Genomic DNA, 27,247 nt, shown 5'->3' on the forward strand with positions numbered 1-27,247 from the left:
CAATGCCACCTGCTGGTCAGTTTCCCACCAGTCTGACCACCAAGTAGTCAAGGAAGTTGTCAAGAGAAAGAGGCTGCTCTGTTGTTCTTCTGCTTAGGAAAGATGTGAGAAAGGTTTCTGATCCTTTTCCTAAGCAGAAGAACTGTCCCCAGTGTGTTTGTGGCTCCAGGCTGTCACAAGGACATTTAAAGGATAAGTAAACTTTAAAAATAAGTGAATGTAAGATTGATGAGTATATACCTCAAAAGTTCTGTGTCACCGGACCTACCTAAAGTGGGAAACAGTGCTGGCAAAGTATCGATTAGCAGGGCATAAAATCAAGACAGTTAAGATCAAATATGGGCTGAATTATTATTATTATTAGAGACCAATTCTAAAAGATAGACAGACAGACAGACAGATAGATAGATAGACTGATAGACAGATGGCAGATAGATAATATATAGATAGATATATACATGATAGATAGATAGATAGATAGATAGATAGATAGACAGACAGACAGACAGACAGACAGACAGACAGACAGACAGACAGACAGACAGACAGACAGATACAGATAGATAGATAGATAGATAGATAGATAGATGATAGATAGATAGATAGATAGATAGATGATAGATAGATAGATAGATAGATAGATAGATAGATAATATATAGATAGATATATACATGATAGAATTAGATTACTTACTTGTAGTAAACTGATCAAAACTAATTGATTGATTACTATTACTTATGAAAATGGTTGTTCACTTTTAAATTAACCCTCCTCCCAATTTAATATCTCTCAATGTTTCATCCAGATTCTGGGGGCCTATTTCAAGATGAAGATGTTTATGGGAAAAACCAAGGGACAAAATTATGTTCCTGGGGTTGATAAATGACAGTAGAAAAACTCCCAGGTTTATCATGTGACTTCCTTTCCTTGGGCTACTTTTATAAACAGGAGACTACTTGTCACTGATTGTGCCTGATCGTGGCATGTTCAAGAGTCTGAAAAGGATGGGCAGAAAGTGTACTGCTTTTGCACTTTGCACCATATCCAATGTCTGCAAATTACCCTTTATTTCCCTTACACACAGCTGTGAAAATGTGTCTCATACCTGGAAAGGGTCAGAATTTGCTCAATCAAAGCGTGGGAACAGTTCTGCTAGAGATCTGCCTTTTACTCTCTCCAATAACAGACCTGCCTCCGGTTACACTGTTTATTAGGAGGTGTCTTGCATGCGCCTGTAAAACTGCAGCTGAAATAAACCAGAACCATGTCTGAATTCAGATTCAACTTTTTGGAAGCCATTTATAGTCAATAAATAGTGGGAAAATAATATTTTCATGCATATATATGGTAAAAACCTATAGGGTCTCTAGGCTTGGGACTGTGCCTGTGTTTTTATGAATTAGTGTATACGTATGGGTCAGTGTCCTGGTTAGGTTTATGGCAGGTTTTAATTCAGTTATTTTCTGGCTCCCTTTAATCTATATTTAACCATTTAAATTCTGGAACTGCTTTAAGGCAGGCTGTTGTTTCTCCCACTCAATGTAACTGAATGTGTCACAGTGGGACCTGGATTTTACTTTGAGTGCTGTTCTTAGATCTACCAGGCAGCTGTTATTTTGTGTTAGGAAGCTGTTATCTGGCTACCTTCCTATTGTTCTTTTGTTAGGCTGCTGGGGGGGGGGGATGGGGTGATTGCAGTACAGCAGTTAAGAGTGACTGAAGTTGGGAAACTGACAATATGTCTAGCCCCATGTCAGATTTCAAAATTTATTTTTTAAATATTAAAAAAATCTGTTTGCTCTTTTTGAGAAACGGATTTCAGTGCAGAATTCTGCTGGAGCAGCACTATCATTTTTTCCCATGACTGTATCCCTTTAATCTCTGTTCTCTCTGTCTGTTTCTGCAGGGTATGAGTTCCCAGCCCATGGGTCAGTGACCCTTTGCTGTCTAAAGTGCCTTGAGAAAGGTCCCAGAGGGGACCAAAACGTAACGTTGGCTGTATATGCACTTTAAAAATATAGACGTTTGATTTGTTTCACCAAAACTCCCAGTGTTGCTGGTCTTTTTGAATGATAGATAGATAGATAGATAGATAGATAGATAGATAGATAGATAGATAGATAGATAGATAGATAGATAGATAGATAGATAGATAGATATAAATTAAGAGGAGATGATGAAACAGTTGCAGTTATTTAGTTGTAGTTTATCAGCTGTCATTTCAGAGATGACCTGACATCACTGGGCACAAAGGCAACTGAAGATGAAAGAGACCAAGCTAATCTCCTAAAGCTGGCCTTATAGAGTCTGATTTACAAGATATCCAACCAATTAGCCTGTTTGATTGATTGGATACACATTCAGGCTGCAATGACACAAATCTGGCTGACCATTGGATGGTGCAAAGTCAGGCTCATGCAGTTATGTGGTTGGTAATGAATCATCATTTCTTTAATTAGTAATAAGTATCGCACATTTGATCAATAGCAAGTTAGCATCTTAACTGCCATGTCAGATTTAGGCACCACGTGCGCAATAGATGATGGGATTATATCAGTATAGCCTTTGTAGTATCAGGGGCAATCCTGGCCCCTCCGCCGCCTGAGGCAGCAGCAGTTGCAGAGACAGCCAGTATTCTAGCGCCGAGAGCCTAAGTGCGCTCTCTGCGCTAGAAGAGCCGAATTTCTGGCCCTAGCACCTAGCGGGGTGCTGCCGCCTAAGGCGTCAGTCTCAACTCACATCGTTGGCGAAGTGCTCCTGTGTAGTATATTATTATTCCATGGAATGCATTATTAATGCTCATTTCACTGCTGCGCTTAATGATTATCCATGAAAAGGAACCCTGCTGTTTTGACCTTAAAGCCTGGGTTACATATCTTCTTATTCATCGGTACCATTTAGTACAGTTATGGGATCTGTTATCTGTATCTGGAAACCCTTTATACAGAAAGCTCCTAATTATGGAAAAGCCATCTCCCATAGACTACATTTTGTCCAAGTAATCCAAAATTTTGAAAAAAAAAATTCTCTGTAATAATTAGGGATGCACTGAATCCAGGATTTGGTTCGGGATTCGGCCAGGAATCTGCCTTTTTCAGCAGGATTCAGATTCGGCCGAATCCTTCTGCTCGGCTGAACCGAACCCGAATCCTAATTTGCATATGCAAATTAGGGGTGGGGAGGGAAATCACTTGACTTTTTGTCACAAAACAAGGAAGTAAAAACAGTTTTCCCCTTCCCACCCCTAATTTGCATATGCAAATTCAGATTTGGTTCGATATTCGGCCGAATCCTTCGCTAAGGATTCGGGGGTTTTCGGTCGAATTCAAAATAGTGGATTAGGCGCATCCCTAGTAATAATAAAACAGTTCATGTACTTGTGTCAAACTAAGATATATATAAGTTATAATTTAACTTGTACATCAACCCCAACCAATAATAAAACAGGGAGTCTAAGGGCAAGGGCACACTTAATGGATCGCCCCAGCGTTGGCTGGGAAGGGGATCCACCTGAAATCAAGACACTGTCATACTCCATGGCTGCAAAAACAAATAGGTTGGGCACCTTTAAAGGGGATGTTCACCTTTAAATCAAAACTGATGTAGAGAGTGATATTCTGAGACAATTTGCATTTGGTTTTCATTTTTCATATTATTTTGTTGTTGAGTTATTTCGCTTTTTATTCAGCACTCTGCTCACTGTTCCACTCTTTGCGATTTCAGCTTGTTGCTAGAGTCAAAATTACCCCCATTTGACAGCTGGAAAGAGTCAGAAGAAGAAGGCAAATTATTCAAAAACTAAAAAGAAGCAAATATGAAGGCCAATTGTAAAGTTGCATTTTATAACATACTAAAAGTTAACTTAAAGGAGAAATAAAGCTTAACTAAAGAAGTAGCTAGAAATGTTGTATGTTATGTTTTGGGCTTCTGTACCAGCCCTAGGCAACCACAGCCCTTTAGCAGTTAAGATCTGTGTCTCCAAAGATGCCCCAGTAGCTCCCCATCTTCTTTTCTGCTGATTCACTGCACATGCTCTGTGCCGCTGTCACTTACTGAGCTTAGCGACCCACTCACAATATACAGTACACATAGAATAGAAATGTCACAATATAAGGCTGATTAGTAATTAATACAGATAATTACTACATGGCAGCACAGAAACCAGTGCAATTAGCATCAGAATTTAATAACCAGCCCTGTAGCATCAGTTTATATTAAAGACCAAGCTCATTTTCTTCTTGATAATTAGTGACGACCCCTAAGCTTAGCTTCTCAACAGCTGCTCAGAGCCCACTGAGCATGTGAGTGTTGCAGACACTTTCCAAGATGGTGACCCCCTGTGACAAGTCTGAAGTCCTGGATCATTGCTGTTATTGACAAACTGAAACTTTAGGCTGGTGCAATAAGTTTCGTATATTAAATATGCCATTCAAGCCATATTTATTTTTAGGGGTTAGTTCTCCTTTAAGCTGAAACATCCCTTTAATAAGTGTGTAAATCCAGTGCTTTATTAGAAAGCTAGTAGAATATTCCAGGTTTCAGATTACTATCTGATCCCTTTATCCTGCTTCTTTTATTATATTCTTTATTTTTATTTAATATTGAAATTAGAATTTAGAATCGAGGATAGTGTTCATCGTGATGCTTCTATACAGCACATTTTATGTGTTAATGTGGGGCAGCGTGGGACAGTTTATTGGACAGTACAAGTTTCTGCTTTCATACAGGATCAGGGCAGGTTTGAAGATCATTTAGCAGCAGCGCTTGTAGTGAAATTTGCTTTGTGCAGAGGTTAAAGGATAGGAATGTGGTGGCAGGGGAACAAGCATTGCATAACTCCCAGGCAAATACACCTGGGTGTGTGTGTTGTTACCGGGTAGGTTTGTCCTGGAAACAGCATTATGGTGCATCAGACACACTGCATCAGAGGCTCCATTCTCCAGTATAGACAATATAGATTCATCCCTCTGATAAGTCAGTTACTTGTAGCTGCTGTGGTTCTACCTCCAGATTGCGCCTTTGCACAAGAAGTCAAACAAGCCACAACCTGGTTGCTTGGGTAAACAGAACCCTAGCAACCATATACACAATTTTTGTTAATGCTATTTTGTATTACTCATCTTTCTATTCAGGCTTCTCCTACCGATATTCCAGTCTCTTCTTCAAATCAATGCATGGTTGCTAGGGTAATGTGGACCCTAGCAACCAGATTTCTGAAACTGCAAACTGGAGAGCTGCTTAATAAAAAGCTAAAAAACTCAAAAACCGTAATTAATAAAAAAAAAAAAAGCTATTGCAACTTGTCTCAGAATATCCCTCTCTACATTATACACAAAGTTAATTTACAGGCGAACAACCCCTTTGAAAAAAAAAATGATATAATAAGTGCAAATATCAGTGTACATAATTTAGAGGTGAACTTAAAAAAAAGTGAACTTGCCCTTTAATTCTAGTTTCAGAATTTTTTTTTTTTTGGGGCCATGAGAACAGTAAAAACTGATTTGGGGCTTTGTTTTCCCTTTGATATGGTTTGTTGGATTCCGCATGGCGTTACTCACTGAGCTGTGTGAGTAATATTTACATGACCCAGTGCAGTTTAGCCTGCAAGTCAGAGACTAGTCTGGGAAGTCATGTGGGCGGATTTCACAGGTAAATCCTGTGTGAAGTGGATTAGAAAAAAAGAAGAGAAAAAAAAGCAACAATTTCCAGTAGTGATGGGAGGCTGCACTCACTGCTAGTAGTGACATATTGTTGGTGTGCGAGGATCTTGTTTGTCTGTGGGTTACATGTATTTCCACACTGGCTCCAGGGGTGTGGGACCCAGTTCCTGGCAGCCTTATAAGACCCGGAGACAGCAGAGAAAAGAGACGTTAAGAGGCTCTTTCAACAGCTGAGCTTTTATGTGACCTACATGGGGAATCCATTCAAACTGCTGTTCCTCCCCTGGAAATTCAAGGCACAAGAGAGAGGCACTGACACTTCCTAACACAGATCTGGATCCAGCCCGGGCAGGAGAGAGCTCTCGCTATCAGCAGGACCCAACTCTCACAAGCATTTCTCAGCTTTTTTCCCTATGGATTATTATTGCATGGCACTACAAGGCATGGCAGGCACATGTTAGTCTGCAACAGCTCCCTTCTATTCTCGTTACATTAATTAAAATGAGCATTATCCTGAAGCCGAGATCCAGATCCACCAGCTCCCTGCGGACAACAGATGCCATTTGGTAAAGTATTTATATATGGATCTGCGTGTATATCTCTTTAATTGTACTCCCGAAGAAGCTTGTTAACTCTTTTTGTTCTGCTGGCAGCTCTTGTAAAATATTCAGTGCAAAGTATTGGGGAGTTTCTTGGCAGGACAGAGAGGGGATAAGGCCTGGGCCCCCAGCATAACAGGGGCCTCTTGGTGTAATGTGCAACCTGCCAACCTACAGCTATGTTTGAACTGCAATGGGGGATGCAGGGAGTTTTAGTTTAGCAATAACTGAAATGTGGGGTCTCGCATGCTTGATATCTATCTCCATCTCCCAAGATGTGGGCTCAGCATTTGTACTAGCCTTCTCTATATCAACTAGAGCTTGGCTAAGTATACTGGGGGTAGAAGTTGGCGACAGAGGCAGAATTTGATCTATTTCCAGGGCTCTTACACACAGGCGGTTCTACCTGCGTTGCGCTTTCTTCCGTTCAGCCGCAGGGGATCGCAGGAGTAGATGCACTCAATTATTGTAAAGGGGGCTGTACTTACACAGACTCATGTAAGCGCCAAAAGCAGGTTGGGACGCAGCATGTTGCATTTCACCTGCGTTTGTGTGAGTACAGCCCCCTTCAAAATAATTGACTGTGTCTACTCCTGCGCTCCCCTGCGGCTGAACGGAAGAAAGCACAACGCAGGGGAGCGCAGGTAATACCGCCCGTGTGTAAGAGTGTCCTAGGGATCCCTTGCGCCCTTCCTGGGCTGTGCACATGCGCAGTAAAGTAAAACTGAAACTTCAATGCATGAAGCTGTGCTGCAAAAATGAAGATCCCAGGGCCTCTGCAAAGAAGAGCTGAACCTTTTCATTCACCTTTACACCATTCACCATTACAATTTACTGTTCCGCCTGTTGCATCTACATTGTCGTTGTTTTATTGCAATACTAAATGCCTTTAATCACTGTCTACAATATTTAACACTCTGACTACGGGGCAGAAAATTGCATTTTACAGTGATAGCTGGGAAACTGGAGAAATCTCTCCCAGAAGTGGTTATACTGGCAGATACAGTGGATATGTGCAATGCAGGGTTGGATGCCTCTTCAGTAAGGGTTAAAATAAAGCAATAAATGTTGAACCCACACGTGAACCCATTACTCCTTTGGTTCAGGAGGACTTTCCTCTGCTTCTGTTGTAAATCTGAATGTTGGACTTTTACAAAGCAGAGGTTTTAAGTTTTCGAACCTGATGCAGTCAATTATTTTGAAGGGGGCTGTACTCACACAGATACATGTATGCCCTGAACACAGGTGAAATGCAACATGCTACATTTGGCGATTAGTACAGCCCCTAACAAAATAATTGACTGCGTCTACTCCTGCGCTCCCCTGCGGCTGAAAGTAAGAAAGTGCAACCCAGGGGAGCGCAGGTAAAACCCCCTGTGTGTAAGAGCCCTAACAGGCAGCAAAGGAATATTCCTTGCCCTTTGTTGTCAGGAAAGATCCCAGAAGTTTTATCTGTAGGCCACAGACCACTGTTAGAACTGAGAAGGTGATCCCTATTCACAATGACAATTCCTCTTTAATGTCTGTGAAACTGGACTGGAAACTGGAGGGGTGGACTGGGAGTTGTAGTTTAGCATCTGTAATATGAATATTATCATTTCTCTTTTCATGTACCGCAATTTAGTTTTAAAACTACAACTCCCAACATCCCTCAGTAGGCAAAAAAGGGGGGCAATTGTGCTTGTAAAGCATCAAGAACACTAGGCAGTGACTAGCCCTGGTTCAGACTGGATTAATGCAATGATAGTATGTTGGTATGTAGCTGACATACTTTCTGACTGCTAAGGACAGTGATGCCGGTAACCAGAAATCAGAATAGATTGTGAAGCAAGGCTTGACTTGTTGTTTGGTTTTAATGCTTCTCTACTCTGGCCCTCTCTTATTTCTATATGCCAGCTATTCCCTGTTGCTAGGGTTTATCAGCCTAGCAACTAGCAGAAACTGGTTGCAGGTCGATGTAAAATATCACTAGTAAGGTTTCAGATATAGGAACCGATTACTGAAAGGCTCAATGTGATAGCAGGCAAACATCACTTTTTATGCCCATCCTGTTGAACTATATAAAGCTTACTGTATAAAAGCCTACGTTGTTTAAATGGTTGAGGGCTGAGGCCCCATAAATGTGTTTTGCCCTGTGCACTGCCAACATTTAAAATATCACTGATTACAGAGAGGTGCCATGACTATTACTGGTCTGATATCAGTCGGCTCTGGAAAATTTCCACTCTCTACCCATTGATAGAACCGACTGCCCTTTTCTCATTGTCACCTAGCTCTGGGCTACATATGTACTAAGAGCACAGGGATAAGATGTTCTGCAGAGACTGTGTGACTGGCGGCTGAACAAGGGATCCTGTTTCAGTGCTTAGGCTGCAGCAATTTCTCCTTTTGTAGACAGGACAGAATGTAAGTGATTTCACATTATGTTCATAGATGGACTCCCTCCCTATACACACAAGAACTCTCTCCTTATACACAGCAATACCTATGTGCACTCCCCCCCTATACCCAGGGGCACTCCCTCCCTATACCCAGAAATACCCAGGGACACTCCCTCCCTATACCTAGGCGCGCTCCCTCCCTATACCCAGAAATACCCAGAGACACTCCCTCCCTATACCTAGGCATACCGATTGGCACTCCCTCCCTATACCCAGGTATACCCATGTGCACTCCCTCCCTATACCCAGGCATACCCATGGGCACTCTCTCCCTATACCCAGGTATACCCATGTGCACTCCCTCCCTATACCCAGGGGCACTCCCTTCCTATACCCAGGTATACCCATGGGCACTCCCTCCCTATACCCAGGTATACCCATGGGCACTCCCTCCCTATACCCAGGGGCACTCCCTTCCTATACCCAGCCATACCCATGGGCACTCCCTCCCTATACCCAGGCATACCCATGGGCGCTCCCTCCCTATACCCAGGCATACCCATGGGCACTCCCTCCCTATACCTAGGTATACCCATGTGCACTCCCTCCCCATACATAGAATGTGTAAGTAGATGGCTTTAATATTTTCTACATGCAAAAAAAGTAAGTTTGGTGATACCTTTTATTGGCTAACTGAATAAGTAACAATTGCAAGCTTTCAGAGCACACAGGCCCCTTCCTACACAATTAGGAATTGGACAAGCAAAAAGCAATGATACAGGTAAGGGTTTCACTAGGTGGATTAAGAGTGGAACCCTTACCTGTATCTTCACTTTTTCTTGTCCAATTCCTAATTGTGTACTTGTTGTGTTAACATTACTCTATTCTGTCTTGGTCTAGTACAAACTATGTGACCTGACGAAATCCAGACCCCTGGACTATTTACAACCCATCCTAATTACTTTTATTTTCTCTACAAGTTATCTCTGTCTATCTGTAACTTTCTAATGTATTGCCCATAAACTCTTTTTCAGTGATCTAACAGTAAATATAATGTGCCTTTTCTGCTTTCATTTGTATTTGGCCCGATGAAGGGTCCTGTGTGTTCCGAAAGCTTGCAATTGTTACTTATACAGTTAGCCAATAAAAGGTATCGCCAAACTTTACTTTTTCTGCATTTTTTCAATGACTAACATGGTACAAAATTTTAAAACTATATTTTCTACATAAAATTTACATTTGTGGTTAGTACATTTTATGAAATTAGTGATGTAAGAATCTTTGCCCCAGTTCCCAGCATTCTGCCAGGCAATAACCAGCATCCTAGAGCCAGAGGGCCAAAGGCTGGGTTGGTGTAGTTGGTTGTATAGTAGTATATTCTGCACCTCTCCAGAATTGGCTCAAGTACAATCCTGATCAGACCTTTAAAAGCCAGTGTTGACAGTTATAGTTTCACGAGATCTACAGAGTAGCAAGTTGGATGTTATTTTAAATCGCAGGCTTTTATTTCAGTATAAGTATTCATGGATAAATGAAGCCTGTTTTGCAGTGGATGGAGAAATGTCAGTGAAACCAACTGGAGCCAGGGTATTGATTGAAAGCTTTTTATGGTGCATCCTAGACTTTCACTTCACCCTCGTCTAAGCATTAAACCTTATTTTTGTCTCTTACGTCCTCTTTACCGCTGATTTCTTATCCTCTCAGAAGTGCATCTTTCATTTCAGTGTGTGTGTGTGTAAACAGAAAGACAAACATAAAGAGAGATATAGATAGTGTCAGACTGGGGCACCAGGGCCTTACTAGAGAACCTGACCTCTGGGTCCATTTGGTGACATCATCAATGATGGTTCCTGCGGGAGAGGTGTACAGAAGAATTCTGCTGCGTCCCATGGGGTGAAGGCAGACTGTTGGTGCAGCAGACTATCGGGACCATTAGGTGGTGACACATCTTGATAAAAAGGGTCCATTGGACCACCCCAGGGAACACTGGATATTCAAAATATCCCAAGGGATCCTAGGTGGTCTTCTAAACATGGTTGTGCTGTGACCTGTCCTTCCTCTCAGGATGGATTGCAGCCTGTATTGACCTTTGTCCTCAACCCAAATGCCTTTTCAGACCCGCAGGCCTCGCATAACACTGGGGAAGTATTTGACACCCAACCAGTAAGGGGTATATATGTATATGGGAAAAAGGGGGAAAACCATAGAAAATGATGAAAGGATGTTAAAAATGGCAACATATGGCGTATATTTTTTACAAATTTTTTTCTTTGATTGAATGTAAAATACCGGCATTAAATCTGGCTATCGCATGACGTAAAATGACACACAACTTGGTAAAGTTCTCATTTATTTTCAACAGCTTTTTACGTCATTTCTTTTCCCGTCTACTTTAGTTTTACACAGCATAATAAATAAGTCCCTAACTGTCTGCCTCAGTCTGTGACAGAAAAGCTCATCATATAAACCAGGGCTGTCCAACTGCCTAAATGTGCTTCTCCAAGGTATTTTTAAGGCCTGTCTGTTGTTTCCTTAGAGCAGGGGTCCTCAACCTTTTTTTTTTTTTCTTACCCGTGACCCACTTTCAAATGTAAATAAATATTGGAGAGCAACATAAGCATGCAGAGAGTTCCTGAGGTGCCAAATAATGGATGTGGTTGGATATTGGTAGTGTCTGTGTGGACTGGCAGCCTACAGGAGGTTCTGATTGGCATTACACATGGTTTTTATGCAAGTAAAGTTTGCCTTCAAGCCAGGAATTCAAAAAGAAATACTTGCTTTGAGGTCACTGAGAGCAACATCCAAGGGGTCGGAGAGCAACATGTTCCTCCCAAGCCACTGGTTGGGGATCAATGCCTCAGAAGTGAACCTGGGAATGACTTCATATAATCCAGCCCAAACACATGCAGCATGGTAGATAACTTGCCCACCACATGGAAAGAGAACTGATATCAACTATTAAAGGGGACGTGAAGGCAAAAAATAAAATCCCATTTTTACTTTCTGTACTGAAAAAGAAATCTATCTCAAATAAATTTTAATTAAAAAAGGTGTACCATTTTCATAATAAACCTGGCTGTGTAAAAGGTGTACCATTTTTAAAATAAACCTGACTGTATGCAGTGAAATTCCCCCTTCGTTTTACTTGCTCTGACTGCTGTGGATAGGAAACCTCAGACGGTCCCTAACTGCTCTGTAGGGAAACTGGTCATACTTTCAAACGGCAGGGAGCCCCCCACCTTACTTCCCAGAACTCAAGCAGCTTTGTTTGTTTCCCTGTAGAGCAGCCGGCGACCGTGTAGAGTTTTGTATCCACAGACCCAGTGCAGTCTGTATATTCTGATTATTAATCCATCTTGCTGTATCAACTTCTATGGCAGAAATTATTTGACTTGGTGTTTTGATAATTTATGACAATACCTAAGCTTAACCTCCCAACAGAAGCCCAGACAACACTGAGCAAGTGCATAGTCTTGATCTTGCAAAGATGTTTAGCAAAGTTACAAGATGGTGACCCCCAACTTTGAAAGCATAAATCATTTGTTTAATTAGGCTTCTTGTGCAGTAAGTTTATGTTTTGTAAACAAAATACAGCATTTCTAGCATTATTCTATTTTAGACTTTAGTTCCCCTTTAAGGTCCTGCTTACTTACCCGTTATTCAGTTTTGGAGTGCCATTTTCCATGTAGAGCCCCAATGGTTAACCTCTTCCCCTGGCAAAATCTTGTAGCCTTTGGATAAACAATATGATGCAGCCTCTATTGGAATGTATAAGAGCGGGTAAATACTGTAATTGTTTTGGACACGTTATATGTATTAGTGATAATCCTGTGTGTTTGGAGTTTTGTCATCTGAATAATGATATTGGCCTTGTGCCAATGTAACCATTAGAGTGAGTGCAGGGCTAATCATTATAGCAGATGAGTTATGTCACAGTTCTTAGTTATATTATAATCACACAGCTGAAGTATCACACCCTGCTAGAAAATCGCACAGAACACTGTGAATTTGGCATCATTTATTAAAGAAGAGCTGTGTTTTAGTATAGATGTTCCGCAATAAATGTAAGATCTGGGATACCCAGATCCTCAGGTCCCACAACCCTGTTGTACATTATAAGAAGTTTTTAAAGGCACAGACCAGGACCATATTAAGGCCACAAAGCTCAGGAGTAACTATTTGTGGCCTTTATCATTATCAGTTTGGAATAAAGAAGTATTAGTTTTGGACACAGCCAGCACAGTATTTATTTGTAGGGATGTAGCAAACGGCGGAAAAAATGTTCGCGAACATATTCGTGAACTTGCGTCCAAAAATGCGAACGGTTCGCGAACGTCGCGAACCCCATAGACTTCAATGGGAAGGTGAATTTTAAAAGCTAGAAAAGACATTTCTGGCCAGAAAAATGATTTTAAAGTTGTTTAAAGGGTGCAACGACCTGGACAGTGGCATGCCAGAGGGGGATCAAGGGCAAAAATGTATCGTAAAAATACATTGTTGACACAGCGCTGCGTTTTGTGCTGTAAAGGGCAGAAATCACACTACGTCACTCAGGTGATGTTTCTGGACACGGAATGTGAAAAAGCTCACACAGCTAGGTGGCACTTGGTTAAAGACTGGGCAAACAATGCCTGCAAGGGCAACGTATACAGTAGTGGATACGGAATATATTATTGCTGCTGTAAAAACATCGCTCAGGTGATGTTTACGGACACGGAATTATTATTGTTATTTAGACAGAATGTGAAAAAGCTCACACAGCTAGGTGGCACTTGCATACCTCCCAACTGTCCCTCTTTTGACCACTCAACCCCCTGTCCCTCTTTTGTACTGGAAAGTCCCTCTTTTCTCTGCACTGAACAGCCAGAAAAAAACCAGTTTCTAACTTAATTGGCTTTTGGCAGAGAGCTCAGAACAGCTAACAGGTGCAAATAAGATACTTTGTAACAATTTTGACTCTGGTTGGTGCTGGTAGTGGTGAACTACTAGGAGGAGCAGCACACCAGTCCCTCTTTTCTCTGAACTGAACAGCCAGAAAAAAAACAGTTTCTAACTTAATTAGCTTTTGGCAGAGAGCTCAGAACAGCTAACAGGTGCAAATAAGATACTTTGTAACAATTTTGACTCTGGTTGGTGCTGGTAGTGGTGAACTACTAGGAGGAGCAGCACACCAGTCCCACTCCCCAACACAGCTAGACTAATAGCACTGGGCTCTTACAGTAGCAAAGTAAAAAAAACAAAAAAGAAAATAAAAGCAGTCCTTACAAGGACTATTGGGTTATTACAGAAGTCAGCAGATGAGATCAGAAGCAGTGCCCACAGCAGCTACATACAGAGCACTGCAGTAGAAGGTAGATGTTAGCAAAGCTAACTAACCTAAACTCACTGTCCCTCAAATCCCTGCAGAGTTCTGTCCCTACAATACAGAGCAGTATCAAGTAGATTACTAGCCAGCAAAGTTACTATCAACTGTCCCTCAAATCACTAAACAGCTCTCTCCCTACACTAGCTCTTCCAAGCACACACAGGCAGAATGAAAAAACGCTGCAGGGCTTCAGTTTATATATGGAAGGGGAGTGGTCCAGGGGGTGTGGGGGTGGTCCAGGAGGGAGAGCTTCCTGATTGGCTGCCATGTATCTGCTGCTCTGGGGTGAGAGGTCAAAAATAAGCGCCAGCTATGGCGAACCCAAATTGGCGAACGTCGCGCGACGTTCGCGAACATTCGGCGGACGCGAACACCCGATGTTCGCGCGAACTAGTTCGCGGGCGAACAGTCCGCGACATCCCTATTTATTTGTGACAAGCTTCTGTGTTTCACATTTTATAATGTGAATAGAGATGTCACATCAGTGTAAATGTATTTATTATAATAGACGAGTCATTAATAATTATACAAGTGAAACATTATCCCTGACCTAGAAGTCCAATAGGGAGTATTAGAGGTGGGTGCTGAGAAATGGCTTTCTCCTCTATGTGGACACACCCTGAGAAATATTTATGGGAAATATGAGTCAGTTTATATTTTTTGGAGAGTCTTTTACCCTACTTTATATTCTTTTTCTACCGATTTACTGCATAATTTGCACTGTTGCAATACACGCATACCACTCATGTGTTCTCAATCCATCCCAAAGGATATTACATGCAGAAATATATGACCGTTCATTTACCAATTCAAAGGAAATCAGTGCTGTACAGAGCTTCTTTACATTTTAGGTACATAAATGGGATCCCTTATCCAGAAACACATTATCCAGACAGCTCTGACTTATGGGAAGGCCATCTCCCATAAACTCCAATTGTAATCAAATAATTTTGATTTTTAAAAATGATTCCCTTTTTCTCTGCAATAATAAAACAGTACCTTGTACTTGATCCCAACTAAGATATAATTAATCCATTTTGGGGACATTCTATTGGGTTTAATTAGATCTAAGGTGTGGAGTTTCAAATTACTGAAAAACCCCTTATCTGGAAAATTCCCGGTCCCAAGCATTATGAATAACAGGCCCCATACCTGCGCTGTTTTGGATGATGTTTGCCCAAAAACAACAACACAGGACCTGCTAATAAACATAATTGTGTATGATTATCAACCACAGAGAAGGAACACTAGGTAGCCATCATAAGCTATTCCCCGAATCCATCCAGCAAGTTCTGGAAAATAAAGTGTAAATTACTGAACTGAGCCCTTGTCTGCCACCAGCCTACTGTATATGCCCTGAAAGCAGCTGACTGGTATGGACAGATATTTCCAAGGCTTCCCCTAATTGTTTAACGCTCATTTTATGCTGATTGACAAATTGTTATATTTTAATTATGCATTATGTACTTAGTGTGCGCTCTCTAACTTCTATATTATAATCATATCAGTAGCTTTACTTGCTGTATGGGACCTGTTATCCAGAATGCTCGGGATCTGGGGTTTTCCAGATAATGGACGTCTCTGTAATTTGGCTCTTACCTTGAATCTACTAGAAAATCATGTAAACATTAAATAAACCCAAATAGGCTTGTTCTGCTTCCAATAAGGATGAATTATATCTTAGGATCAAGTACAATGTATTGTTTTATCATTACAGTGAAAAGGGAGATAATTTTTACAAATTTGGACTATTTGATTATAATGGAGTCTTTCTGTAATTTGGAGCTTTCTGGAAAACGGATTTCCGGATAATGGATCCCATACCTTTGTGTGTGTATGACTATATACACTGACAATAAATAATCAAAATAATAATATTCATCTCTGGGGCTTTTTTTTTTTGGAAACTTGGTTGCATTTCAAGAAATTGCAAGTACCTAGGAATGCACAAATGGGAAGAAGCCTTGGCAAACCTACGCAATCTGTCAAATGATGTATAAACAGGGGGAGATCCAGCAGGCTCTGTACCATATAAGGACATTGGAAGTGTGTGAGTCAAGGCAGCAGCCTATTTCATGGGCTTGTCCTCTTGGTCCCCTTCCATCTGACAGTTCTGCAGCCATGATCTCCTCAGCTGCAGTTTTAAGCTGGCCATAGAGGCAAAGATCCGATCGTACGAATCGTGGATTCGTACGATTTTCGGACCGTGTGTGGAGAGTCCCGACATTTTTCGTCAGTCGGAGATCGGTCGTTTGGTCGATCGGACAGGTTAGAAAATTTCTGTCGCCTGCCGATAATATCTCTGCGTGTATTGCCGATCGTACGATTTTCAGTGGGAGACTGTCACTAGTGTTGTCAGACATAAGTATCTTACGATTGCTGTCAGGGGCAGAACATTGGGTGATCTGTTCTTATTTGATAGGAATGGTAAAGACTTTGATCGGAATGGTTAGTGGAGGTTCGGGAGATGGGAAAGTCCGATCGTACGTTGATTCGTACGATCGGATCTTTGCGTCTATGGCCAGCTTAACTCTAAATCTAGGTGAAAGGGGTCCTCTAGTGGTCAGAACGGGATTTCGAGGGTTTTATCTAAAGGAGTCAAGGTGGTTACTCTGTTGTAGGTAAAACATGGGTTAGAGCTGAGGGGCCCCCAAGGGCAAGGACTTGATGCCTAATAAACCATTCACAGATTTCTTAACTTTGATTTGTTTTACGACCACACTCCTCAGCTACCACACAGCACCATATGGGCTTATTCTCTTCCTCTGCAGGTCTGTACTTGGCTTGGTCCAGTTGATAGGGAGATACCAGTGCTACACTAAATAAAGCACAAGTGGTGTAATGTATAAAATACACGGTTAAAGGGGAACTCCACACAAACATAACTTAAGCTTTTGAAAAGTAAACATAATTTCAAGCAAATTTGCAATATACATCAATTAAAAAATATGCAGACTTTTTGTGATTTTTTTAAATTTTTTGGAACAGTTCCCTACGCCTAGCCCCCTGCTCTCCTGCTGATCTGTTTGACTACTTTGCTGAGCTGGCTGACTACTGTTACTTTGTATCAACAGCCATCTGTCCTCAGCCTGCATCCTCCAAACCCCGCAATTCCCTGCACACGTGATTTCAGTAAGGAATGGAATATCAAAGTGCAATGCATTGTGAGTTATGTAGTTCCTGCAAGCTGTCTGTAAGCTGTGGAGAAGTTGTTACAATTTGTAACATCAGTGTTTAGTCCCTCCTTTCCTGCCAGGATTTCAAATGATACAGAATAACTGTTAAACAGCTGGATAGAAAATAGCATTTATTCATACTTTTTGAAGAAACAGGTAACTGTGATGGATATATTAGGGGTTTCTGTGTGATGTGGGCCTCTTTATCAAATTTTGGTTTGGAAGCCGGAATTCCCCTTTAAGAAGTTGCAGTACTGAGTAGCTAATCATTCTCTTTATTGTGTGGGCTGTGACCCTGTTTATGAAACTGTGTGCTAATATACTATATAGATCACATTGGCATTCCAGCCTTTACATACCAAAGTCACCATATCTTGTGTTACTGATGTCAAAGCTTATTTCTTCTTTCTAAAGTAAGAATTACTAAAATGAAGGCGTAGTAGGCTTTTTGTAGCCCTCCCATTGTTGTTCTTACAATTGTGTCTTTTGGTTAAAACCGGTTTGTCACAATAAGTGTTTGCGGCTTTAAGAACCACACTGACATTTCTAAAATAATACACATCTGAAATTGTTTTTTACTGCCGCTTTACTGTTTGTATTGTGAGATCTGCCTTGTCATGAGCGCAGGGCCAGGCTCAGCATGCATAGAATTGTCTTTATGAATGAGGCAATTCAAGGAGGACAGCCCCATGCTAATTAGCTGGATTGTATTTAAGTTTCCCTTTAAGTGCCGTTGATTCTACGCCGCAGGGCTCAAGTTTGATCTGTGTCACACTATGTACTGGCAGCAGGTGGACAGCACAATCAACATGACCCTATCATGGAAAGGTTTTGTGAGCACATTTTAAAATAAAGAAGAACATCTAATTTTATGTACATTTTGATGTTAGGGGCCTCCTTGTCCATCCCAGGATTGCTAGCTAATATAGCTTCCCATAGAAATGGCAGATGTAGTGAGTAGATGAGTAGATAGTAGTGAGTAGATAGTAGTGAGTAGATAGTAGTGAGTAGATGAGTAGATAGTAGTGAGTAGATGAGTAGATAGTAGTGAGTAGATAGTAGTGAGTGCACATGTACCATTTGATATTTAACCCACAGACACCTGTAGCTTGGCTGGGGGTGGAAGGATACATCTAATACACCAAACTAAATATAAGCAGATAATGAAGAAAACCACAAAGTTATACAGGAACGGCATCCATTAGCCAGAAAGCTCAGAATAACGGAAAGGCCATCTCCCATAGCTTCCATTTTAATCAAATAATGCACATTTTTAAAAACAATTTCCTTTTTCTCTGTTATAATAAAACATTAGCTTATACTTGATCCCAACTAAGATATTATTAATCCTTATTGGAAGCAAAATCAGCTTATTGGGTTTGTTTAATGTTTACATGGATCTTTATGAAGATCCAAATTACAGAAATATCCGTTATAAAGAAAACCACAGGTCCTAAGCATTCTGAATAACATGAACCATACCTGTATTAATCTTAACACCCCTCTGCAAATGTTTCACTTCCCTGCATGATCTGGCTGGCTGATGATATGAAACCAAACACGAGTTGGAAGATGCATATTGGACATAGACCTTTATTGTTTAAAGACCAAATTGGTGCTTCTGTTGCACTTACTGCGTATGAGTGTTCCCTTTCTCATGCACGCACGTCTTGATTCCAATGCACAATTTAGTACTGATTCAGGACAACCCATCATTCCATGGGGTCAGTTTTTAAAGGAAATTTTTGATGGGTCCAGAATTTTTTTTTACACTGCCAGATTTAAAATAGAGAAACGACTACTGTTGGCTATTTTTCTGTAAAGGACTGAGGGTGCCCTGTAGGCTGTACTGGAAGAGACAAACAGAAAGAATGGTACCTGCAAGAATCCTTTGTTACATGATTTGCTCTCACAATGGGGAGCCCCAAATTCCTCTGGTTCATTGAAAGCAAGCAACACAAATGCATAGGCTAGCCCTGCTCACTGTATGGTATTTGGGTTGTTGGAATCATTGTAATGTGCACAGGATGCAGTAACATGCAATGTTTTCTTTAGTACTATGGCAAAAAAACTACAGGGCTTTGTATGCACAAATCATGTGTTTTTGTTTTTCCCTCTGATCAAAGCAAAGAATTGTTCTAAAGATCTAAATTGGTTTTCTGTTCTAATATAACCAAAACAGTATTTCAAAAGAGATGTGAGGACCTCCAACAATAAAGACGCAGTTAATTAAGAAGTTAGAAAATTTTATTAGGACATAAAAACCTAACGCGTTTCGTGCCTATTGGGGCACTTACTCGTAGGCTGTGAGCCTATGAGTAACATTATGGTAGCAAGGAACCAGTCTATAATATAAATGAATGACAGAATGAGTGCTGAGAATTATTGAAGGGTAGACTTTTCCTTTAATTAAATGCTTGCAAAGCAAAGAAACCCCAGATCATGACAAGATGATTACATACAAACTGTCACATTTATTGCATGAAAAAAAGAGTGACTTTTCCTTCTCTGTCCATAGCAGTGAGCAGTTACGTACTAATGAATATTTTGCAAGCCGAAGACAAAGAGAGATTGTACACGAACTGGCTGGTTTCATAACTAACACTACTTTATAACTGTGTCATTGGTGTCAGGCTTACCGTCTGATCCAACGAAGAAGGAGCAGGAACTTGTAGAACACGAACCCACAAGCGCCTCGCACAACACTAACCCACCTGGAGTGGAACAGGGAGAAGTGAAGTGACGAGTAGCCAATGAGACTAACCAAAGCGAAGTACAGAGGGTTCAGGCAGAAGCGAAGTCAGACAGGTCGGGGCAGGCAGCGAAGAATCGTAAACGAAGTCAGGCAAGAAGATCAGGGCAGGCGGCAATAAACAATCCGGGAACAAGCTGAGGTCAAACACAGAAGATCAGTAGAATACAATGCTAGGGTTTCAGTCAAATAACCTAATAACCAGGCAAGGAGTCACAGTGCAGGTTAGGATTAAATAGAGCTTATTTGGCGCCAAACTGGCGTCATCACGCTGGTGTCGCACAGCTGACGTCAGTGCGTCTGTCATCGGCGTCCGTCGCTGACGCCCTTGCGTCGGCGGCCGGCGCCTTCGCGTCGGCGACCATCGCCGGCGTCCAACGCTGCGCGCCGACGCGCATTGGTTCCCCGATGAGCGCGCCTGCGCCTGTGCTGGAAAGGACGTTGAAGCGGATCCTTACATTTGGGATGAGTGCCTGGAACATGCATAAAATTATGTTAAACGTGTCTATTTGCCTATGGTTAGGAAAACAGTTTAGAATAGTTTGCAGTTCTCATGGCCAAGGAGCTGTATAAGAATTATTGCTGTCTCCATGATGGTTGGGTGACTCAATGATGCCTGCGTCCAAAGACAAACAAACATCTCATTGTGTGTCTTTCAGCAATTGTTGAATAATGGGGCTATTTGTGGGATATCTGGACAACTGCTAAAGCAGAGGAAACAGATTTGTACCTGAATTGCCCTTGTGCCACTTACCTATCTGTATTTAGTTGTCTAGAACAGTGATCCCCAACCAGTAGCTTGCGAGCAACATGTTGCTCACCAACCCCTTGGATGTTGCTCTCTGGGTCCTCAAAGCAGGTGCTTATTTTTGACATTCCAAGCTTGAAAGCAAGTTTTAATTGCATAAACACTAAAGTATAGTACCAAGTAGAGCCTCCTATAGGCTGCCAGTCCACATATGGGCTACCAAATAGCCAATCACAGCCATTATTTGGCACCCCAAGGGACTTTTTGATGCTTGTGTTGCTCCCCAACTCTTGTTACATTTGAATGTGGCTGATGGGTTGAAAAGGTTGGGGACTCCTGGTCTAGAATAATCAATATTGTGTGTGCTTCAACCACCTTATCTAACCTTGTGAGTTGGGTGCAAAGCAGTCTGGAAACCCTTGTCAGAGGTTACATAGACATAGAAAAAAATACCGCTGTAACACCTCTTTTTTGTAAAGAATTGAATTTATTAGGCTGCCAAATTCAGTTTTTCACTTTTTGCAACAAAGAGTTGCTGCAGCTGCATTTTTTCTAGTATTTAGTTGTCTGGGCAGTAATTTAGTGGTGGTATGTGTTATTTTCATACTACATCGGCCTACTTTTTGTGTGCTTTAATTACTTGTAATTATCATGCAATGGGTTGGGCTTAGGCCATAAATAGAGGAGTAAGAAGGGGAAGCCAGTCTTACCTTGGGAACAGCAGGAGGAAGAGTGTTTCCCTCTGCCCGCCCGACAAGGAGGGTTGGGAGATAAGTCGCAGCTCAGGCTTAGTGGGGCTCCCCTAATGGGTAGCCGAAAGGGCGTTGTAGTGCTAAGGGGAGCTTGACCTGGGGCTAGGCTTAGGCACAGCAGGCATGGAACGAAATGATCGAGACTTAGCCTTAGGCTGGAGAAAATGGTTGGTTAACAGGAATACTGTAAGTTATTACAAGTTATTGTGAAATGTTATATGCAGCCTTCAGTGGCTAATAGTTTACACTCATCAACATGTTATTAATTTTGATATATGCAGCCTTTAGTGGCTAATGGTTTTTTTATGCATGTTAACAGGTTACTCAATTTGGTGATAATAATGAGGTTTGTTTGGGAGATATTTTAGCTATAGCTTAAGCAATAAAAACAACCTGCAGCCTTTTCACCCATAACGATTGTCTGAATATTTTTTGGGGAGTAGGTGGGTGTTGGGGCTGACATCGAGTCATACGTAAGTCAAGTGTTTTCTAAGGAATTTTCTAAGGGGACCTCAATAAACTTGTGGAATCAGCTTTTTGTGACCAGGGTCGGACTGGGCTGACATGTGCTTGCGCCATTGGAGGGGATTGCACCTGGGGGGGGGCGGGGGGACCTGAAGCAGCCACTTGTTGGGCCAAAATCCCTAATCCAACAATGTCTGTGACCCTAAAAATATCTTACAATTTATACAATATGGGGCCTATTTATTATGCTGTATAAGGGGATGGAAGTATTACTGTGATTGTTGCCCAGAGCAACCAATCAGAAATTAGGTTTTTACAGTTAAGGTGACCATACACGCAGCAATATTGGTGAGTGGACAGTGGGAGACAAGGCGACTGATATCGGTAAAAAGCATCAGGGGATCAGAGGGGGCCTCAATGCTGTGGGTCCAGACAGGGCTGGTCCTATCAAATGTGGGGCCCAATTGGGACCATGTTGGCGGGGCCCCTAGACAAAGTGTTGCTGGCTACTGACACACCAAGTATTTAGGAAAATAAGGGCATACAGGCACAAAATAGAAAGGAAAGGGGCAGACAAGGTAACATAATAGGGGCACACAGGGTAAGAGAGAGAGGGAGGAAATAGGAGAGTGGACTGGGCCAATTAGTTTGGGGCTGGGCCGATTCAGCTTGGGAGCAGGCTTGGTTGGATTGGGGGCAGGCAGGGCCTATCAAGGTTGGAGGAAAGCTGGGCCTATGAGAGTTGGGGGCAGGCTAGACCTATGGATTTGGGGATGGGCTGGACTCTCAAAGTTGGGGGCAGGCCAGGCAGCATCATGTGCTGAGGGAAATATTATCTGTGCTGTGCTGCCCTGTGGTGCGGGGCCCCCCAGAGGTGCGGGGCCCAATTGGGCCCAATTGGTCCAATTGGCCTAAGGCCGGCCCTGGGTCCAGATCCCCAGTCCAACTCTGTCTAGGGTTAATATTGGTGTGTGTTTTGATGCACAAAATTATGGATGCACTGAATCCACTATTTGGGATTCAGCCAAATCCCCAAATCCTTAGTGAAAGATTTGGCTGAATACCGAACCAAATCCGAATCCTAATTTGCATATGCAAATTAGGGCTAGGAAAGAAAAAAGTGGAAAAAAATCTTTTTTTGTGACAAAGAGTCACGTGATTTCCCTACCCGCCCTTAATATTCATATGCGAATTAGGATTCGGATTCATTTCAGCCAGGCACAAGGATTCGGCTGAATCCTGCTTAAAAAGGCCTAATCCGGAACCGAATCCTGGATTCAGTGCATCCCTACACAAAATACAATGTCACCAACCATAAATGATATCTAAATAAACATATAAGATGTTCTTATAGTCACATTGGCTACTATGGGTTACTAGACCTTGTGCAATCTTTCTTCAGGCAGCGTTTGCTGGTCACCTGCCAACACCTGACTTGTTGTTATTAAACCTTGTGTTCATTTCAGACCCAATAGAGGCAATACAATATTTGCAGGGCAGCCATCAGGGGGGGACAGGGGGGAGAGTTGTAGGGTCCCCCAAGGGTAAGGGGGGCCCGGCCACGCCACACTTGATTAGTCAGGCCCCCCATCTTTCTGAAAGCTGCTGACTTCGGGAAGGCATGGACGTTTAACGGGCCCTGGCCACTAATTTTCTCATAATGTGTGTGTGGGGGGGGGCCTGGCCACCAATTTTGGCCACCAATTTTTTTTTCTTGTGTGGGGTCCTAGCCACACATGTCTTTTTATGGGGGGCCCTGACCACCAATATCTTTTTATTTTTTATTAACATGTGGGAACCCTACTGTGTGGTGGGGGGAGGACCTGTGGTGTGGGGAGGGCGTTTTGTGACATCAGCAGCGCTTTGTGCGCATGTGCAGTGATGTCATTGGTCTCCTCCCAGGTGCCACACCCACCCCATATTCTCTTCTTTAGTCACTGTAAATCAACACCTTAAAAAATGTTTTTTTGTTGGGATTAAATACATTCTTTAATTGTAAATTGTATTTTGTGACCACAAAAGTAACAAAATGTAAATCATACAAAAGGTATTCTATGTTTCAAAATTTACGGTCGCCCCATATGTTGGTACTGCATGTAAATATAGTTACACTGATAGAAGTGTAAAATGAACTTGAGGCCAACGTCTTCCATTGTCTTTTTTTTTTATCACAGTTATATTCCCAAGTGAGTGTAATGTAAAACCTGATACTAGGCTCTTTGACTGCCAAGAACAGCACAAATTTAGAAACAAGTCTGATAACATATTTCTCCTGTATTAGGACTGAACTACACAGCAGGGATTGGTCACGTACATTTCTGTTACCCACATGTGTTGGTTTGGTTGTAGTGACCCCTCAGTTCAACAAAATATTAGGTTTCTATTTGAGGAATGCTACAATAACATTGAATCTAAATTTGCAGTTTATTAAGAGATTAATGACATTTTGGGAGGCTTTCTAATGGAAACCCATGCATTAGTAGCGCCCCCCCCCCCATAAAAAAATAGTTCTTTTTTTGGATGGAAAACCCAAATCTGCTGTAAATTTACTGAAAATACACATAGAAGGAATAACAAGAAACACATGCTTTATGAATCAGAACATCCCTTACAAAATGAGAGTGGCCATAATGTTGTTATAACTCACAGTATGATTTATTATTTACTGGTTCTGGGGTTTCATGGTCTTACAGAAAATATGTTCTACATTTCAGCAAGATGATGGCTACACAAACTAGACTGGGTAGGGGTATAAAAAACATCTGTTGGCTTTATGGGACGGAGTATATGATGGCTGGACACCATTTGTGGTTTGGAAATGATAATGCTGCCCTATGCACAACAAAAGATGCTTCTAGTTCCCCTTTAAAGCTGTGTATAATGCATGACCAATAGCTCAGTAAATTGACTCTGCAATTTATTTCATTATTCACTGAATTGGGAGAATATTTAATTTTTATATTGTGCTCCCATGTTCACCTGCAAATGCAGCCGGGCCCTGTTTGGAAGTCTCTGCCTTTCCTCAGAGGAAACAGTCTCACACCTTGGCTTTCTGTATATATTTAAATATGCATGCGGCAAGAAACAAGTCTGGCTTTGTCTAGCATTGTGCAAGTGTCAGTGGTATTTCCAGTTTTGGAATAGTAGTAAGATGAATGAGTATCGTCGACAGGATTTACTTTGTCCCATTTGGAGAGTCATTAATTGAATGATGTGTTCATATGCTAGCATGAGTAATGCCCCCTACAGGCAGTTCGCAGTAATGCTCTTAATGAACTGAGAAGGTACAGGTATATGCCATTCTGTTATCTGGAAACCCATTATCCAGCAAGCCATCCTGGAATGCCATCTCCCATAAGACTCTATTACAATCAAATAACTTACATTTTTATAAATGATTTCTTTTTTCCCTGTAATAATAAAACAGTACCTTGAACTTGATTCGATCTAAGCCACCCTTATTGGAGGCATTCCTATTGGATTTAATTAATGTTTAAATTATTTTTAATTAGGCTTTAGGTATGGAGATCCACATTGCAGAAAGATGCCTTATCTGAAAAACCCCAGGTCCCGAGCATTCTTGTCCTATAAAGGGCTTGCACAATAAAAACACAGACAAAGTGGTATGGCAGTGATATTTATAAAAAATAATGTTTGATCACCAAAAAGAAATCCTTTTAACAACAGACAGAATACATAGCAATTCCATCAGAAATAAAGTGTTAATACATACTACCACAATGTGGTCAAAAGCAGATATGCAAAAGGAAGGGGATACACTGGCCATAGAATGTGAATTACCCCAACATTTCGCCAATAAGCCTTTATACAAGGGGATTCTGGTGTGTAGAATATTATAAACACTACAGATACCCTGGTCAATAAGCCCCACTGCCTTTTATGGGGGCACTTTTGGGTTTTGATTATTAAAACAGAGTGCCCTCCACTGATCTATATTTCTAAGCATTCTTGATAACGGGTCCCATACCTGTACTAACTTGTATTGTTATATAATAGTGTTCACACCACTGTAATGATTTATAAGGTAGAGTCCTGTACCGGGTCGGTTACCCACTGGTACCTGTCCTGGGTACCCGGCTATGTTGCAGGACTAGTCCCTCATACCCTCTCCTGGTTTTGTGGTAAGATTTCTTTCCTTACCAGGCAGAGTAGGGTCCCGTGCAATGGCAATTCCGGTTAAAAGTGACACCACTTCTGGGTAAAAAGTGACATCACTTCCGGGTAAAAGGGACATCACTTTCAGGTAAAAAGTGACACCATGTCTGTGTAAAAAGTGACATCACTAGGGATGGGCGAATTTGACCCGTTTTGTTTCACCCAAAATTAGCCGCCGGCAAAATGTTGCTGACTCCCATTAAAGTCTATGGGCGTCAAAAAAATGTTGCCATGCGTCTTTTTGACGCATGATGCCATACAAGTCTATGGGCGTCATTTCTGCGGCGAAACAAGGCGAAAAAATTCGCCCATCCCTAGACATCAGTTCCAGGTAAAAAGTGACATCACTTCTGGGTAAAAGGTGACAACATGTCCGGTTAAAAGTGACCGGGTCGGAGGGGAAGCAAGCTGTTTGCCAGCTGGGTCAGTCAGTGAGTCTGGGTGGCGGGTGCTGGTCGGCTTGCAGGTTTGTGGGACCAGGTCAGGCACAGGTCTGCCCGATTGGACCCATGCAGTACACTATTATAAGGGCTTCTTACAAACATAAGTGCTAAATGGCACAGGTGCAGACATGTCAATTAACCCGACAATCTTTATCCAACAGATTTTTCACAACATAATTTAACCCCCCTCTCACTTGGTCAACTGCAGCAACAGACCTGGTCACCCACTGTCAGTGATTTTCACCCAAATCCTTGTTTACATGCTCCATTGAAATGCATAGAAATGTCACCAAAACTCCTCTGAAACTGCAGAGCGGTGAATTATATGACTATGTGTTATACATTATTAATCCTATCACATGGACACAGCTACTGCCACCCTTGTGTTTATTTCTCTTTCTCTTTTTTCAGCTTCGATGTGGACAATGGCACCACATCGGGACGGAGTCCCCTGGATCCCATGACAAGCCCGGGATCAGGGCTGATTCTTCAAGCCAACTTTGTCCACAGTCAGCGAAGGGAATCCTTCTTGTACAGGTCAGACAGTGACTATGAACTGTCTCCAAAGTCCATGTCCAGGAACTCCTCCATTGCTAGTGATATGTAAGTATCTAATCTCATTGAACACCTTTCTTGCTCACATTTATGATGCAAAGCCAAAGTTTCAGGATCCACTGAGGCCAAATATTGGATCCATCCATTTCTCAGACCAATTATATTATTTATATT

At 41.8% G+C, this 27,247-nt stretch overlaps 1 protein-coding gene across 3 annotated transcripts in view; it reads left to right on the plus strand.

Annotated features, from left to right (window-relative positions):
• Positions 1-27,247, plus strand: part of LOC108704431 (cAMP-specific 3',5'-cyclic phosphodiesterase 4D) — a 298,109-nt gene that overhangs the window by 148,066 nt on the left and 122,796 nt on the right. Inside the window, exons 1-2 of one of the 3 annotated variants that reach the window (XM_018240989.2) lie at positions 5,573-6,227; positions 26,930-27,121. In XM_018240989.2, the coding sequence (XP_018096478.1) occupies positions 6,163-6,227; positions 26,930-27,121 (257 nt within the window). In that variant the 5' untranslated portion in view covers positions 5,573-6,162. Of the gene's footprint in view, positions 1-5,572; positions 6,228-8,570; positions 8,667-26,929; positions 27,122-27,247 lie in introns of those variants that run through there. The other 2 variants (XM_041580564.1, XM_041580563.1) reach the window with 2 other exon arrangements.

This window comes from Xenopus laevis, chromosome 1S, assembly GCF_017654675.1.
Source record: "Xenopus laevis strain J_2021 chromosome 1S, Xenopus_laevis_v10.1, whole genome shotgun sequence".
NCBI lineage: Eukaryota > Metazoa > Chordata > Amphibia > Anura > Pipidae > Xenopus > Xenopus laevis.